Source organism: Fistularia commersonii, chromosome 23 (assembly GCF_037954325.1).
Source record: "Fistularia commersonii isolate RoL2024-O1a breed Wild chromosome 23, RoL_Fcom_v1.0, whole genome shotgun sequence".
Lineage (NCBI taxonomy): Eukaryota > Metazoa > Chordata > Actinopteri > Syngnathiformes > Fistulariidae > Fistularia > Fistularia commersonii.
This window is the reverse complement of record NC_141306.1, coordinates 4,458,155-4,471,176: the sequence shown is the minus strand read 5'-3', so window position 1 is coordinate 4,471,176 and position 13,022 is coordinate 4,458,155. Positions and strand designations below refer to the sequence as shown.

The window sequence follows — 13,022 nt, the reverse complement described above, 5'->3', positions numbered from 1 at the left end:
TTTTTTCCTTTTTTTACATTTTGTATGGATGATTACATACAAAATAATGTTGGTACATTTATATGATCATTAATGATAAATTGTAAATATTTAAATTGTGATTTTCATTTTGTTCAATTAACTTGACACCTAGTTGACCCGCGTAGAAAGATTGAATAAGAAATGTTGCCCGCCCCTGCCCTGACAGTTAATCTGTTGAAGAAAATAGAATGGTGTCAGGAATAAGAGCAACTTTATTTATCCCAAAGGAAATTGTTGTGCCAGAGTTACAAAAAAAACATAACGACGATAAATAATAACAATAATAACAATAAATTGTATAAACAGTAAAAAAAAAAAAATTACTGCATAAATGTAACCAAAATCCAAACAACCACTCCATTCTCCAGGTATCCGGCACATATCGTACATAATTTAAATGTGAAAAAGAGATAACCGCCACATTTATCAAAAATCTCCACCTTATGACATGCTGACTGGCCCACTTTAACATCCCATCATGAGAAAAAATCAGCTTAACGTTGGGGCAGCTTCTTTACGTCATCACTCACGTGACTAGACTAACCAATCAGCTGCTCGAAGGATCGACCGACGGCGATGTACCGGATTGATGAGATTTTCCGCTTGTTTGCAAGATGAAGCGTGATTTCCACTCAGTCTAGGTCGGCCTTGGAGGAGCAGGCTGTCCGGGGGAGATCACTCCGCATTCTGGTGAATATTTATATTCCTTGGTGCACCCATGTCATTTATTTTTGCCCTTAAATATGTCCGGCAAGACAATTTGGCTGGGATACACACACATACAAAGGGCCGAAAACAAAGTTTTAAAAGACTCTAAAAGTTGTTTTCTTTTCTCTTTCTGCTCATAGTAAGGACATAATTTAACTTTCTTTCGCGGAAAATAAACAAGTAAACCCGTCCAAATTAGCCGTAGACTCGCTTATGGACCACAGTACTTAGGGATCAAATCTTCTCACTTTTTCTCTGAATCAGTTGTATCTGCCACTATTTAAACAACCGAATAAATAAGCCATTCATTCACAGTGTAAAGATTAAGGTACATTTTATTTGCTCCATTTTGTTTACAATAGGAGCGCTTTGGTTCATTTATACCGCCACAAGTGACTGTCAGCCATGTAGATTTAATTAAGTCTGTCGTTTATTTCTGCTGTAACAATAATTTGTATTTCGGTAAAAACATCCTGCTCGTTGAAACAGGACTATTCGTAAAATGTATTTGAAAGAAAATGTATTTTGATCGGTCTTAATAAGGATCGGTGGGCGGGACCTGTCTAATGGCGAACTTGTGACCAGCAGGGTGTTGCATTCAATGTCTATCGTAAATATCAGATGTTGAGCCATCGATGGGTTCGTTTGAGATTTTAAAGATAAAATTGTCTTATAAAATATTTTTCACAGCGTTATGCTTTTATTTGCATTTACCAGGATATGAAAGGGAGGTGTTTATCGCCTGTTAAAGCATTTCGAAGATGAGAAATAGTTCAAGAAATGTAACATATGACAATATAGCATTTAAAGGAAATATTAAGATCCTTGTATCCACAGTGTTTGCTGTTAGAAACCAATAATTGATTATGTTGAGCTTATCTTGTTTTTTCCGTCTTCAAATGCAAAAATTCCCTCTCAGGTGGTTCGATTTAGCGATGATTGTTATTTTTCCCACCGCACCTGAAGGCATCAGTTCCTATGCTAAGCTAGCAGGTAATGTTAGTTTGACACCTTCATCCCGTGTTTTTAATCCCGAGCCTCGCTTCGCTTCTCTGGACAAAATGCTGAACCCTCAGAGGTCTCTGTCCGAGCTACCCAGGATGTCTGCAGCCAGCCAGGTGGAGAGAGCCGTTCTGGTGAGTTTCCCATCAAAAGCACCACCATTTAATGCTTTAAATTATCATAATATTGTACAAATGATGGACAAAAATGCAAGATACCCGCGGTCGTTGCGGCAGGAAGAGCCCTGCGGATGAGTGACGGCAATGATGTCCATGCACGTAAAGATGCGATCATCCTGTAGGAGCAAGGCTGCAACCGCCCATAGATCTATACATATACTACATATATTAACATTTTAAGGCCGTTAAAACGCGTCCAGTGTCGCGGTGATGTCCACGCCTCGGGACGCCCGCATCTGATGGGAGACAGATGGACACGCCGGTTGCGTGGTCAACATTTATTTATTTGTGTGTGTGTGTGTGTGTGTGTGTGTGATATTTTTTGTGGCTCTGTTATTTCTGGATTTCATCATCACAGTTCAAAAACACATCGCTACCTGCGAACAGGTGACATAGTAACAACATCCATGAGCTCAGCGGACCCCCTAGCGGCCGGAACTGGAACTGCACCCTATAACGCTGTACAAATGGTTAATCTGTATTTCATCACAATGAAACAAACATGTATGCAAAAATAGCACCGAGTTTACCAAAAAATTACTTGTAATTACCCGAAAACGTGTACATGCAAAAGTGCAGCTGAATCCCAGATTGTGCAAAGCTGTACGAGGAGGTTTTCTTGGGAAAAATGTAGTCATATGCAACCAGGAAGGGTGATGACAACATGGGGACAGCGCTAAAGTCACAACAGGGTGATCTAAAGAAGCAAAACATTGTTTTCAACGCTTAGTGCATGATTGTTCAGACTGATAAAAACTGAGGATGAGCAGAATTATGTCAACTATCTTTAGATTTTACACAGTGTTGGCGTCTAACTGTTTCTTGTGCTGAACTGTTGTAATCAGTTACCAGGAATGAGGAACCACAGTGTCAAACAAGTTGTTTGCTCACATTTCTGAATGGAATTGATCTAGTGAATGAAAACAATCTCCAAGATCTCTTAAGCACTTTATAAACGGCGGGAGCTTCGTATGGCAACTCTGGAAAAACTCCATAGTTGGTCTCCTGGTTGAAGATCGTCATTTACTGCCACACCCTATTTACCGCCTGTTATAATCTCGTGTCAATTTTGCCCCAGGAGGAAGAATTCAACTGGCTGCTCAAAGAAGAAGTTCATGCTGTTCTGAAGCAGCTACAGGATGTCCTCAAGGTAAAAGTCAGTGAGCTAACAGACTTCTCCTCTTTTGACTTAGATGCACACAGTTCCTTTGAAAGTTTAACCAATAAACATATGCATATTTTAAGAGCTCAACGGCACATTTGGACTGTTTCACTTCGGGAATAGGATGTATAGGTGGGAAATAATATATCCAAATATATCTGAAATTGCAGAGACACTTTTTTTTTATATTGTTCAATGGTATATTTAGTCTGAGTTTCTGCTAAAGAAGAAGATATCTTCCGGGGTGTGAACAACAAAAGGTCCTCCAAGTGATATTTCCGATGACTCATTTGTGTTTTTCTTTTCAACAAGAATTTCAAGGTCATTAACTGAAGTCACCCGATGCTTTCGAGTGTGTGTGTGTGTGTGTGTGTGTGTGTGTGTGTGTGTGTGTGTGTGTGTGTGTGTGTGTGTGTGTGTGTGTGTGTGTGTGTGTGTGTGTGCGCGCTTATGTGGGGTTTTGTCTTAGTTAAAGAATAAGAAAATGAATGTACTTCGGTCACATGTTTTGAGGAGCTTATCTTTAGACGGCAGCTCACAAAATTGTAAACTGTAAGTGAGGACATGGCATGTTTATCACTGCATGAGGGTTTTCCAGTCCAGAATATTTTTTTCTTTTTATAATAGTTTCATCCAAAATGTACACATTTGAAAAAACAGTTTAGAAAACATAAAGTAAGGCTAGTAAGTAAAACTAAAACCCCAGTCTACTTTTGTAAAGGATCACGTGAATGATACGCTGTCCCATCCAGCAGGAGTGAGAATTGTAAAATGAGAAGATACACTAAAAGCGTGCTTTTTAGAAGCCTGATCACACCCGAGGCTCGCCTCAAGTTCACTTCCGCTGGACGAGTAACAGTTTTCATATTGACTAGATTTTAGACTATTCCATACATAATTTTTGTTTAAAAGAACAAATCCTCACACAGCATTCATCAATGCGAAATTCCATTACCTTTTCTATTATATGTCAGATTTGATTCTGCAAAGGGGAAAGAACAGTTTTTGATTGAAAGTTTATTTGTCGAGCAAACTTGCGAGTTAATCAGATTATTTAGCAACCGATGGAATTCTGTTTCGTACACCAGGAAGCATCCAGACGTTTCTCCATGCCGACACCGGGCCTGGAGAGTCAGCTCAAACAAGAGAACTTCATCCTTGGCAGCTCAACGTAATCCTCCTCCTCCCTGAAGGAGTGTGTGTGTGTGTGTGTCTGTGTGTGTGTGTGTGTTACTACTAATGGTTTGCAACAAATGCCTGTGTAAATGATGGGGTTTTTTTTGCAGCATGGACCAGGTGAAAGGAGTGCTGACTCTGCAGGGAGAAGCTCTGACTCAGGCCGTGAGTGTCTTCAGTCTGGACTGTTGCTTCAGTCTCTTTCGATTTGAAAATTAAAAGATAAAAACAATTTCATCGGATATCATTTTTTTTCTTTTCTTTTTTTTTTAATTCTGTACAGGACATCAATCTGAAGGTTGCAAAAAGCAGCCAAGTCCTGCACTTTCAGTTTCGGGAGGACAAACAGTGGAAACTGCAGCAGGTTTGTGTGTGTGTGTGTGTGTTTGTGTGTGTGTGTGTGTGTGTGTGTGTGTGTGTGTGTGTGTGTGTGTGTGTGTGTGTGTGTGTGTGTGTCTGTAAGGCTCAAGGCTGTTTTCCCAATCAGTAGTCTTATAAGTAGTCTTATTTTTCTTAGTTTGATGCCAAACTATCCCCCAACCCCCCTCTGAAAAAAAAACAAACAAAAAAAAAAAGATTAAAAAAATGAATGTACAGGTCTGTCTCATAAAATTAGAATATTGTGATAAAGTTCTTTATCTTCTGTAATGCAATTACAAAAACAAAAATGTCAAAAAAATCAAAGTTTTCCTTTAAGAACACTCATTGCTTTTTGTCGTTGTTGTATTCTAACCTCCTTTCCCAAAAAGATGATTCTTTCATTTAGAATCACACTCACATTGATTTAAACACAACAATCCAGTGTCTCAATCGTCGTCTTGATCTAGAATTGAAATAACTCTACAACACTGTCTCAGAAAATTAGTATAGTGTGATAAAGCTCTTTATCTTCTGTAATGCAATGACAAAAACAAAAATGTCATACATTCTGGATTCATTACAAATCAACTGAATTATCGCAAGCCTTTTATCATTTTGATATTGCTGATTATGGCTTACATCTTAAGAAAACTCAAAAATCTTATCTCAAAATATTAGAATATCATGAAAAAGTAATTTTTTTTTTAATTGCATTACTGAAGATAAAGAACTTTAGCACAATATTCTAATTTTCTGAGACAGTCCTGTATGTATGTATATAGTTCTGAGATGGCTATTTGGTAGAGTGGTCACTTCTCACTTTCGACTACTTTTACTTCAGATCTTCGGTGACTTAATTGCACTTTTTATAAGTCGCTTTGGATAAAAGCGTCTGCCAAATGACTGTAATGTAAAGTAAAGTAATGCCAAACTCGTATTCAGATCCAAGACGCCAGGAACCATGTGGCTCAGGCTCTGCAGCTACTCAGCAACCATGATGAAAACTACCATTTCAAGACAGGCGCCGAGGTCAACAAGGTCAGTTTTCCCTCAGCTTTGCTGCATTCTGTAAAAAAAAAGAATGTCCGTCAGGGACTCTGACCCCCCAACCTGCCTTCTATCTATGCCGCCGTAGCTCATGGACGCAGTGATGCTCCAGCTGACTCGCGCGCGGAACCGCCTGACCACCCCGGCCTCCATGACGCTGCCTGAGCTGGCCACCAGTGGGCTGATGGTACAAGCTGGTTAAGACAAACACCCACTGACACCGATGTCGGAACTATAACCACATCATTCAGGACACACTGCAAAAGCAAGCGTTTTTGGTGGAGATGGTAAATAGTTCACGGAGTCACAGCGGTGCAGGGATAAGGCCGACGGTGCCCTTTCTGTGTGGAGTTTGCTCGTTCTACCTGTCCTGCTTGCTTTGTTGACAACAACCCCCGGCCAGAGAAGAAAGGATTAGCTCTAAAATGACGGTCTGAGTTAGGTTTTAAATATATGCAAGCTGCAATCATCCCTGACTTTGACCAATAGAAGATCCATTTCTACGTCTGTCCCAACTATTGGATACAAAACATCATGTCAGGAACATGCATTTCCTCACCTGTTCCTCTACACATTAGTGATGAGAGGTGAGGTTCATAGCTGGTGAGGCTCTGACTTTATCACAAACAGATTGACTAACATAGAAACCCTACAGAGTAGCTTATTCACCGTTTGATTGGAAGGAGTTAATGGGGTAGGTTCAAATCTTAGCTTTCTTCACACATACAAACTGTCGCACACAAAAAAGTACATTCAACTTCAGAAAGTTATTTGGTCTAACCTTTACTTTAAAAATGAAGTCCATGCAAGTCCAAATTAGAAAATTGCCTAAGTTTGAGTCATAAGAAGAATCCCTGGAATCACAAGCGCCCCCTACCATGAGGCAGGAGAACTGCGTGCCTCACTTAGTGGCTCTTTGCAGTCGTTTTATGATCGCTCAGTGCAACAAACTAGTAACACACATCCAGTTGTTGACAATAAAACACTGTACATTGGAAATGTAGTTCATATAGCAAAAGATTTTAAACATTTATTAGCGACATATAGAGAAACAGCAAAACGGTCTTAGTGCAGAGCATGCCAGTAGTCAGCCGTTATTGCACAATCTACAGTGTTAGAACAGTAAATATGAAAATCCAGCAATTTTTTTATTTAAAAAATAATCTAAAACTGGTGAAGTTCATGAAAAATACTTTTCTTGGGCAAATCACCAATAACTATAACCATTTAATTTTTCATTTTACATTTTTTTCTTTCCAAGATTGGCAAGTGAGGCACGGCCTCTCCTGCCTCCCCTGATTGCATGTCATTGCTACACATACACACACACAGCCTTCTAACAACACACCACCTCTGTGACATGTGTCCTCAGAAAATGTTCGCCCCTCCGATGCCCGGTGACGTGATGGTGAATTTCTACATCAACTTGAGTAAACTGTGCCTGACGGTCTACCAGCTCCACGTTCTGGCCCCCAACACCACCAAGGTAACAGCACCCGCTGCACGGAGAGACAATGCACACACCGCGTCATGAAGCATGAAGCTTCTTCTTTGGAACACGCGTGTCCAGCGTGGAGCTCCAAGCATGCTGTCACGTGACCGTTTCTGTATTTTTCTCCTTCGTCTTGATAGAATTTCAAGCCGGCAGGTAGTTCAGTGTTGCACAGCCCTGGAGCCATGTTGTAAGTTTTCTTTCTTTTTTTTTCCATTTCCTTCCATATTACCACCGTATTCCTCCGTCTCCCATCGATTTAACCCAACTGACACTTTCTATTTCCCTATATCCCGTTCCAAAACCGTTGAGTTTTTGATCTCTCTCCGACAGTGAACTCAATAACAATCGCTTCGAGGTGAGTCACGTTCACAAGGTGGAGTGTGTGGTGCCGTGGCTCAACGACACGCTGGTGTTTTTCACCATCTCCCTGCAGCTCTGTCAACAACTCAAGGACAAGGTTTGTTTGTCTCTCTCTCACTTGCTCGCTTACTCACTCACTCTCTGCCAGTACCTGTGTCCTTCCACAGGAAATCTGGTTAATATTACATCCCGTCTCTCCGCACAGATCTCTGTCTTCTCCAGTTTCTGGAACTACAGACCTTTCTGATCCCATCTACTGTCTGTCAGACCCAGACAAACCACCAGTGTCAAGGCCATCCTGGGAACGCTCAATATATTTGTCAGCCAGTCATTGCTTTCCAAGTGTTGCGTGATCAGCTATGATCTAAAATTTCCCAACGTCCTCTGATATGTGCATACTCTTGTATGTTTCTCTCCAGGATTGTATGTTTTTTTTTTTTTGTTTTGTTTTTTTTTTACTTTGAAAAAGCATATCAAGTATTTATCCAAATCTTATCCAGACAGTTTTAGCTCATTGAGTTGTGTAGAGGACTCATTTGTGCACTCAGGGTTGGAAAACAAGTAGGAAACGAGTAGTTTTTTTTTTTTTTTCCAAAAATACCTTCATTCCCCCCACAAGGGTTTGAAATAGTTTGCATCGCCCCACAAGGCTTTATTTTCTTACTGTGAAGACTTTTTTTTAATTTTAATGAAGAACATTGCTTTTCATCCTACTCCTCTTATTTTTGTTGTTTTGCAGTTGTAGATGGACTGGGCTCCATTTGTAAAGGGGTGTGGCTAACATCTGCAGTATTTCAAATTTCATTGACTGAATCCAGTCATAATGACATTCAAAGCTTAGATTTAATTTTTTTGCACTTGAGATTTAAAGTAAGTTTTGCATTGATTGTATAGATTTTGCGCGCAATCCCAAGACATTTCAGTGCTGCTGAGTTCACCTCTTAGCAGGAGCGCAACAGCAGCTCTCCCGTTCGCGGCTACTCGAAAGCCAACGTCTCCTCTAAGATTCATTAAGTCGGAAGAAAAAAAAGCTTTGAGCTTCTGGTTTCAGAAGTGGGACACAATGGTAATCTTTTATCAGAGACAGACCGCGAGGCACTCCGCCCAGATCTGAGGAAAACGGCTTAATAGGTTAAAGAATTTCTTTCAGTCGCAGTCACGCAAACTTCTTTTAAGTTAGTGGGTCTCAACCTTTGACTTCCAAAAATCCTTCACTCTGCAGGGATGCATCATATATTTTGTTTCATATCAGATCTCTAGTCTCTGATCCTTATATTTCTTTTTTTGTGTTTACACCCATTAAAACCCATTATTTTTTTAGTGTTAATTTCCCTTTTGTGAACGCCCTACTATAAATAACACGAGTAACCCCAAGTAGTTAGTATTTAAGAATGACAAGAAAAACACTATTTTTTAATTAAAGTTATATATCTATGGCCTGAGCAGTCATTTAGTTGAAATCAATAGCTAAGCTCTAAACTATCTTACAGGAACACGTTCCCTCCCTCAGGCTGTGAAACGCCAATTTTTGAAAACAGGCCGAAGGAGGGTCGTAGATCTAAAAACACAACTCGGTCAAGTCGCACATGATTAGCTGTCAATTCTAAAGGACGAAAAATAAAAATGGACAAATGTTCGGGAATGCAAATGGATATGAAAGGGATCGAACCTGGATAAGTCACAAGTATTCAGAAAGCTTCTCCTCTCAGTTCTTTGCTGGAATAATAACACGCCTGCGAGGGTTAGTCTTTTCTTTTCTGTGACATTTTGTGGAGACTTAGCAAATCACATTCCTTTCTTTGTTGATACACAGATGCCTAAATAAGCTATTTAAAGAATCCTGTCTGCTAAATCCTCTTTATTTATTGACAGTTTTTGCACGTATGTCATTGATTTCCTGTGAACCTGTTGTCTAATCATGATCAAATGTCTTAATTCTTGTAATCGTCAATCTATTTTGAAATATGTTGATCGTATAAAATGTTGCCTAACCGATACTGCGCAATAAAAATGCTAAAAACAACCAGCTGATACTTTACTGCCCTGTCACGCTCAAATGTCTTTAACCGTAGTCATAAAAATTTGATGTTTTTGGAAAAAAATTCAAAAATCACGTGCGATATAATGAAAGTAAAAATCCATTACTTCTCTGAGTGGAAACAGAGAACAACTTCTGTGATACTGACAAATTCAGCTGCAAATTAGTTTTATTAAATTGTGGAAAATGTCCATTGGTCATCTTGAATCCAAAGTCCCCTGTTACTTATTTTGTCCGGGCAACAAACCAATAACTTTGTGTATTTATAAGAGGAAAACAAAAGGTAAATTCTTTGGTTTAAAAAGCTTGAATTTTTGCCCACCCACTGAAGTCTTAAGACGTCACAGTTCATTGGATAGTTGATATTTATAGAGCCTATAGAGCAGAAAAATGCAAAGCCTCCAGTTGTGAGAGCACACATTACACCCTTCATGGTCTCTTTTCTATGGAAAGATCACTTGATAGATGTTTCAGTTTTAAAATACTTTATTATCTGTATGTACACTGTTTACAGATATGATCAAGAGGAAATGTTTATTTCATAGGAGTAAACAGAAGAGCAGGAGTCATTTAAATCTTAAAAACAGACCAGTCAGTGGAATTGTCGTACATTTCCATAACTGAACTATGATTGAATTCACAGGCAAGCAGAGACAGGAGAGTTTGCTGCTTTGGCACGGCAGTAAGTCAGAACAAGGCCCTCATTTTTCTGTTAACCAGCTGTCAAGGATCCAGGGCAAGGTTCTCGATCCCCACCTTGTGTTTGCGAGGCTGCGGGACAGATGTTAAGGAATTACAAGCTATTCATATGCGGAAAGCTTGATATTTATGGAGAGTCGACAGGTACAAAGTCTTACTTTCTCATGATCACAGCAGCAGCAACAGCAGCAGCGGATGAGGACCAGGACGACGAGCAGAAGAATCATACCTGCAACAACACAGTATGTCCAGCATTTTTTGCATTCCAAACTGTCCAAAGCACATTTGAGCTCAATGATAAATCAACATTATAGATTCGTAGCTGTTTTTTTTATAACCAGATACACATAAAAAAAATAATCAGATACAATTATGGGTTTCAATTGTACCATGTGTTCTATAATGGCTGAGTTTGAGGAAAAACACAGTTCAATGTTTAACACCACTGATTGAAACATTAACTCCAGTATAACCATCGAAGGCCATAAGCTCAAACCAAGCAAAAACATTTAATATCTTTCCGAATGACAAATGTAGCCACCTCAATATATGAACGATGAATACATGAAGGAAGTTACTTGAAATAACTCCACTAACATGTTGATGATTCTATCTTGTGCTGCTAGCAGTCTCCGTCTTGTGGCTGCACACGGAATGGTTGCTGTTTATTCCGCTCATTAACAGACGTTTGCAGAAAGTCGAAATTTACCGAATATCATAAGAGAGTGGACCCGGACACTTTTCTGCCTCTAGTGACGTTGTTAACAAAAAAATAAAGGAGGGCTAAGATCTGTTTCCACTGGGATGCGGGCCTCCGCCCAGGCTGATGGTCTGATCTTCATCTGCCTCCAACTGTCAAGAAATTAAATCCTGCCAGAACGCAGTAGTTTCTCAGCTGCGGAGGTAACAGAAGCCAAACTTTACACTTTGTTAATAACTCCATATGTTCTCCTTCCAGCAGGTTAGGGGCTGCAGTGTCATCTTTTTCAGAACTTGAAGCACATTTCAATAATATTTCTATCTTCTGATTCAACCCATTTCTCATAGTGTTTACATTCTTGCTCACAGTCTGATTACAACGACAGCTGACCGGAAAAACATCTGTCAGATCCCGCTTTCAAATCAAACCGCTTGACCTCCAAGGACTTCATGTTCCTAAAGACGAATGTCCTGTCTCATTATTCCACATCTACTTCGAAAGGGTGTCTCTGACCTTTGACCCCCAAATTGGCTATGGTATAGATTGGCCACACTATCTACCACACTGCTACTCACCAATGAAGATGAAGAAGACTGCGAAGGCAGCAATGTCCCAGTCAGACTGGAAGAGATGTTTAGACTGCAATCTGGAGATCACATCATTCACCTGGTCCTCCAACTCTCCCTTCAGGTTTTCAGCATCCATTGCTACCAAGACATGAACACCATTAGACAAGCAGTGCTGTAAAAGTTCATTTCCTCCTTGACATTATAGTATAAATCTCGATCAATTTTCAGATCAGAGGAGAAAGGCATTTGTAAGGTTCTACCCACAGAAACTACCACTGATATTGGAAATCTGTAACATCACGAGGAGGAAATGTCTAATTTTAAGTTTGCTTTACCTGGGTGTGTCTGGAAATACAGGTTATTGACTGAATTCCCCCACAGACAATAACAAGAAGAAAAAATAAAACTTCTTACCAAGTTTGAACCACCTTTAAGATATATTGTGTTTAAAAAATAAATAGACAGCGCCTTATTTCCTGGTTGTCGGTAACAGCAGGTGTCTTGCCTGTAGGAGGGCTCGCTCGCGTCTAAGTTGTTTACTTCCGGGTTTGCTGATTGACTCACCTGAGGGCGCGAGCGCCTGCACTTCCTTGTTCCTCGTTCACGCGCGTACACGAGGCTTTCGATTTATTTCGTATATAATTTTATTTTATTATCTCATAATGCCTTGACAAAGAGGAAACATTAGTAAGAGTAATTATATCATTTCCAAGCTCACAGTCCTGAGAAATAATGATTAAATACACTTTCCAAATTACCAATTCGTCTGAATTGTTATTGTTTTCAATTAGGATTTTGGAGTGTGAAGAGCTAACGCCAAGATGCTAGAAGAGTGATGGGAAAATGGAAAGAGAACTTTGAAGAGCTGATGAATGTGGAAAATGAAAGCGATGCAAGGGTAGAAGAGGTGACTATTGTAGAGCACAAAGTAGCACAGATTAGTAAAAGTGAAGTGAGGAAGACATTGAAGAGGATGAAGAGTGGAAAGGCAGTTGTTTCGTTTGTTTGAGGTTCTGTCTTGATTTTTCAACAGGATCTTAGAGAGTGAGAAGATGCCTGAAGAATGGAGACGAAGTGTGATGGTGCCTACTTTTAAGAATAAAGGGGATGTGCAGAATTGTGGAGAATATAGAGGGATAAAATTGATGAGCCATACAATGAAGTTATGGGAAAGAGTAGTGGAAACTAGACTTAGAACAGAAGTCAGCATTTGTGAACAGCAGTATGGCTTCATGGCTAGAAAGAGTACTACAGATGCAGTATTTGCATTGAGAATGCTAATAGAGAAGTACAGCGAAGACCAGAGGGAGCCACATTGTGTTTTTGAAGACCTACAAAAAGCATATGACAGGGTGCCAAGAGAGGAGCTCTGGTATTGTATGAGGAAGTCTGGAGTGGCAAAGAAGTATGTCAAACTGGTGCAGGACATGTATGCTAGCTGTGAGACACTGGTACGGTGTGCTGTAGGGGTAACAGAGAAGTTCAAGGTGGAGGTGGGACTCCATC

General features: G+C 39.9%; 2 protein-coding genes across 5 annotated transcripts; one reads left to right on the top strand and one right to left on the bottom strand.

The window, feature by feature from the left end:
- Positions 1-571: 571 nt before the first annotated feature.
- Positions 572-9,533, top strand: rogdi (rogdi atypical leucine zipper). 4 transcript variants are annotated; one of them, XM_086171037.1, is made up of 12 exons: positions 572-711; positions 1,806-1,865; positions 2,989-3,060; positions 4,161-4,243; positions 4,359-4,413; positions 4,532-4,612; positions 5,551-5,646; positions 5,744-5,842; positions 7,028-7,141; positions 7,288-7,337; positions 7,481-7,607; positions 7,716-9,533. In XM_086171037.1, exons 2-12 carry the CDS (start codon positions 1,830-1,832, stop codon positions 7,755-7,757), a joined length of 855 nt encoding a protein of 284 aa, XP_086027163.1. In that variant the 5' UTR covers positions 572-711; positions 1,806-1,829; the 3' UTR covers positions 7,758-9,533. The 4 variants fall into 4 exon arrangements, 3 of the variants coding, with proteins under 3 accessions (XP_086027163.1, XP_086027162.1, XP_086027161.1); XM_086171036.1 differs by having other exon boundaries at positions 600-711; positions 1,767-1,865; XM_086171035.1 differs by lacking the exon at positions 572-711 and having other exon boundaries at positions 1,484-1,865.
- A 490-nt stretch (positions 9,534-10,023) lies between these two features.
- Positions 10,024-12,062, bottom strand: smim22 (small integral membrane protein 22). The gene is made up of 4 exons (XM_086170787.1): positions 11,931-12,062; positions 11,523-11,654; positions 10,406-10,476; positions 10,024-10,319 (listed from the first exon to the last, which is right to left on the bottom strand). The coding sequence occupies exons 2-4, from the start codon at positions 11,650-11,652 to the stop codon at positions 10,272-10,274; spliced, it is 249 nt and encodes an 82-aa protein (XP_086026913.1). The 5' UTR covers positions 11,653-11,654; positions 11,931-12,062; the 3' UTR covers positions 10,024-10,271.
- Between the last annotated feature and the right edge of the window lie 960 nt (positions 12,063-13,022).

Coding starts and splice junctions, on each gene's coding strand:
- rogdi (XM_086171035.1), top strand. CDS start 1,596: ATGTTGAGCTTATCTTGTTTTTTCCGTCTTCAAATGCAAAAATTCCCT. Junction 3,061..4,160: donor AGCTACAGGATGTCCTCAAG/GTAAAAGTCAGT, acceptor TTCGTACACCAG/GAAGCATCCAGACGTTTCTC. Junction 5,647..5,743: donor CAGGCGCCGAGGTCAACAAG/GTCAGTTTTCCC, acceptor ATGCCGCCGTAG/CTCATGGACGCAGTGATGCT.
- smim22 (XM_086170787.1), bottom strand. CDS start 11,652: ATGGATGCTGAAAACCTGAAGGGAGAGTTGGAGGACCAGGTGAATGAT. Junction 10,477..11,522: donor AGTCTTCTTCATCTTCATTG/GTGAGTAGCAGT, acceptor GTGTTGTTGCAG/GTATGATTCTTCTGCTCGTC. Junction 10,320..10,405: donor GCTGCTGTGATCATGAGAAA/GTAAGACTTTGT, acceptor TCTGTCCCGCAG/CCTCGCAAACACAAGGTGGG.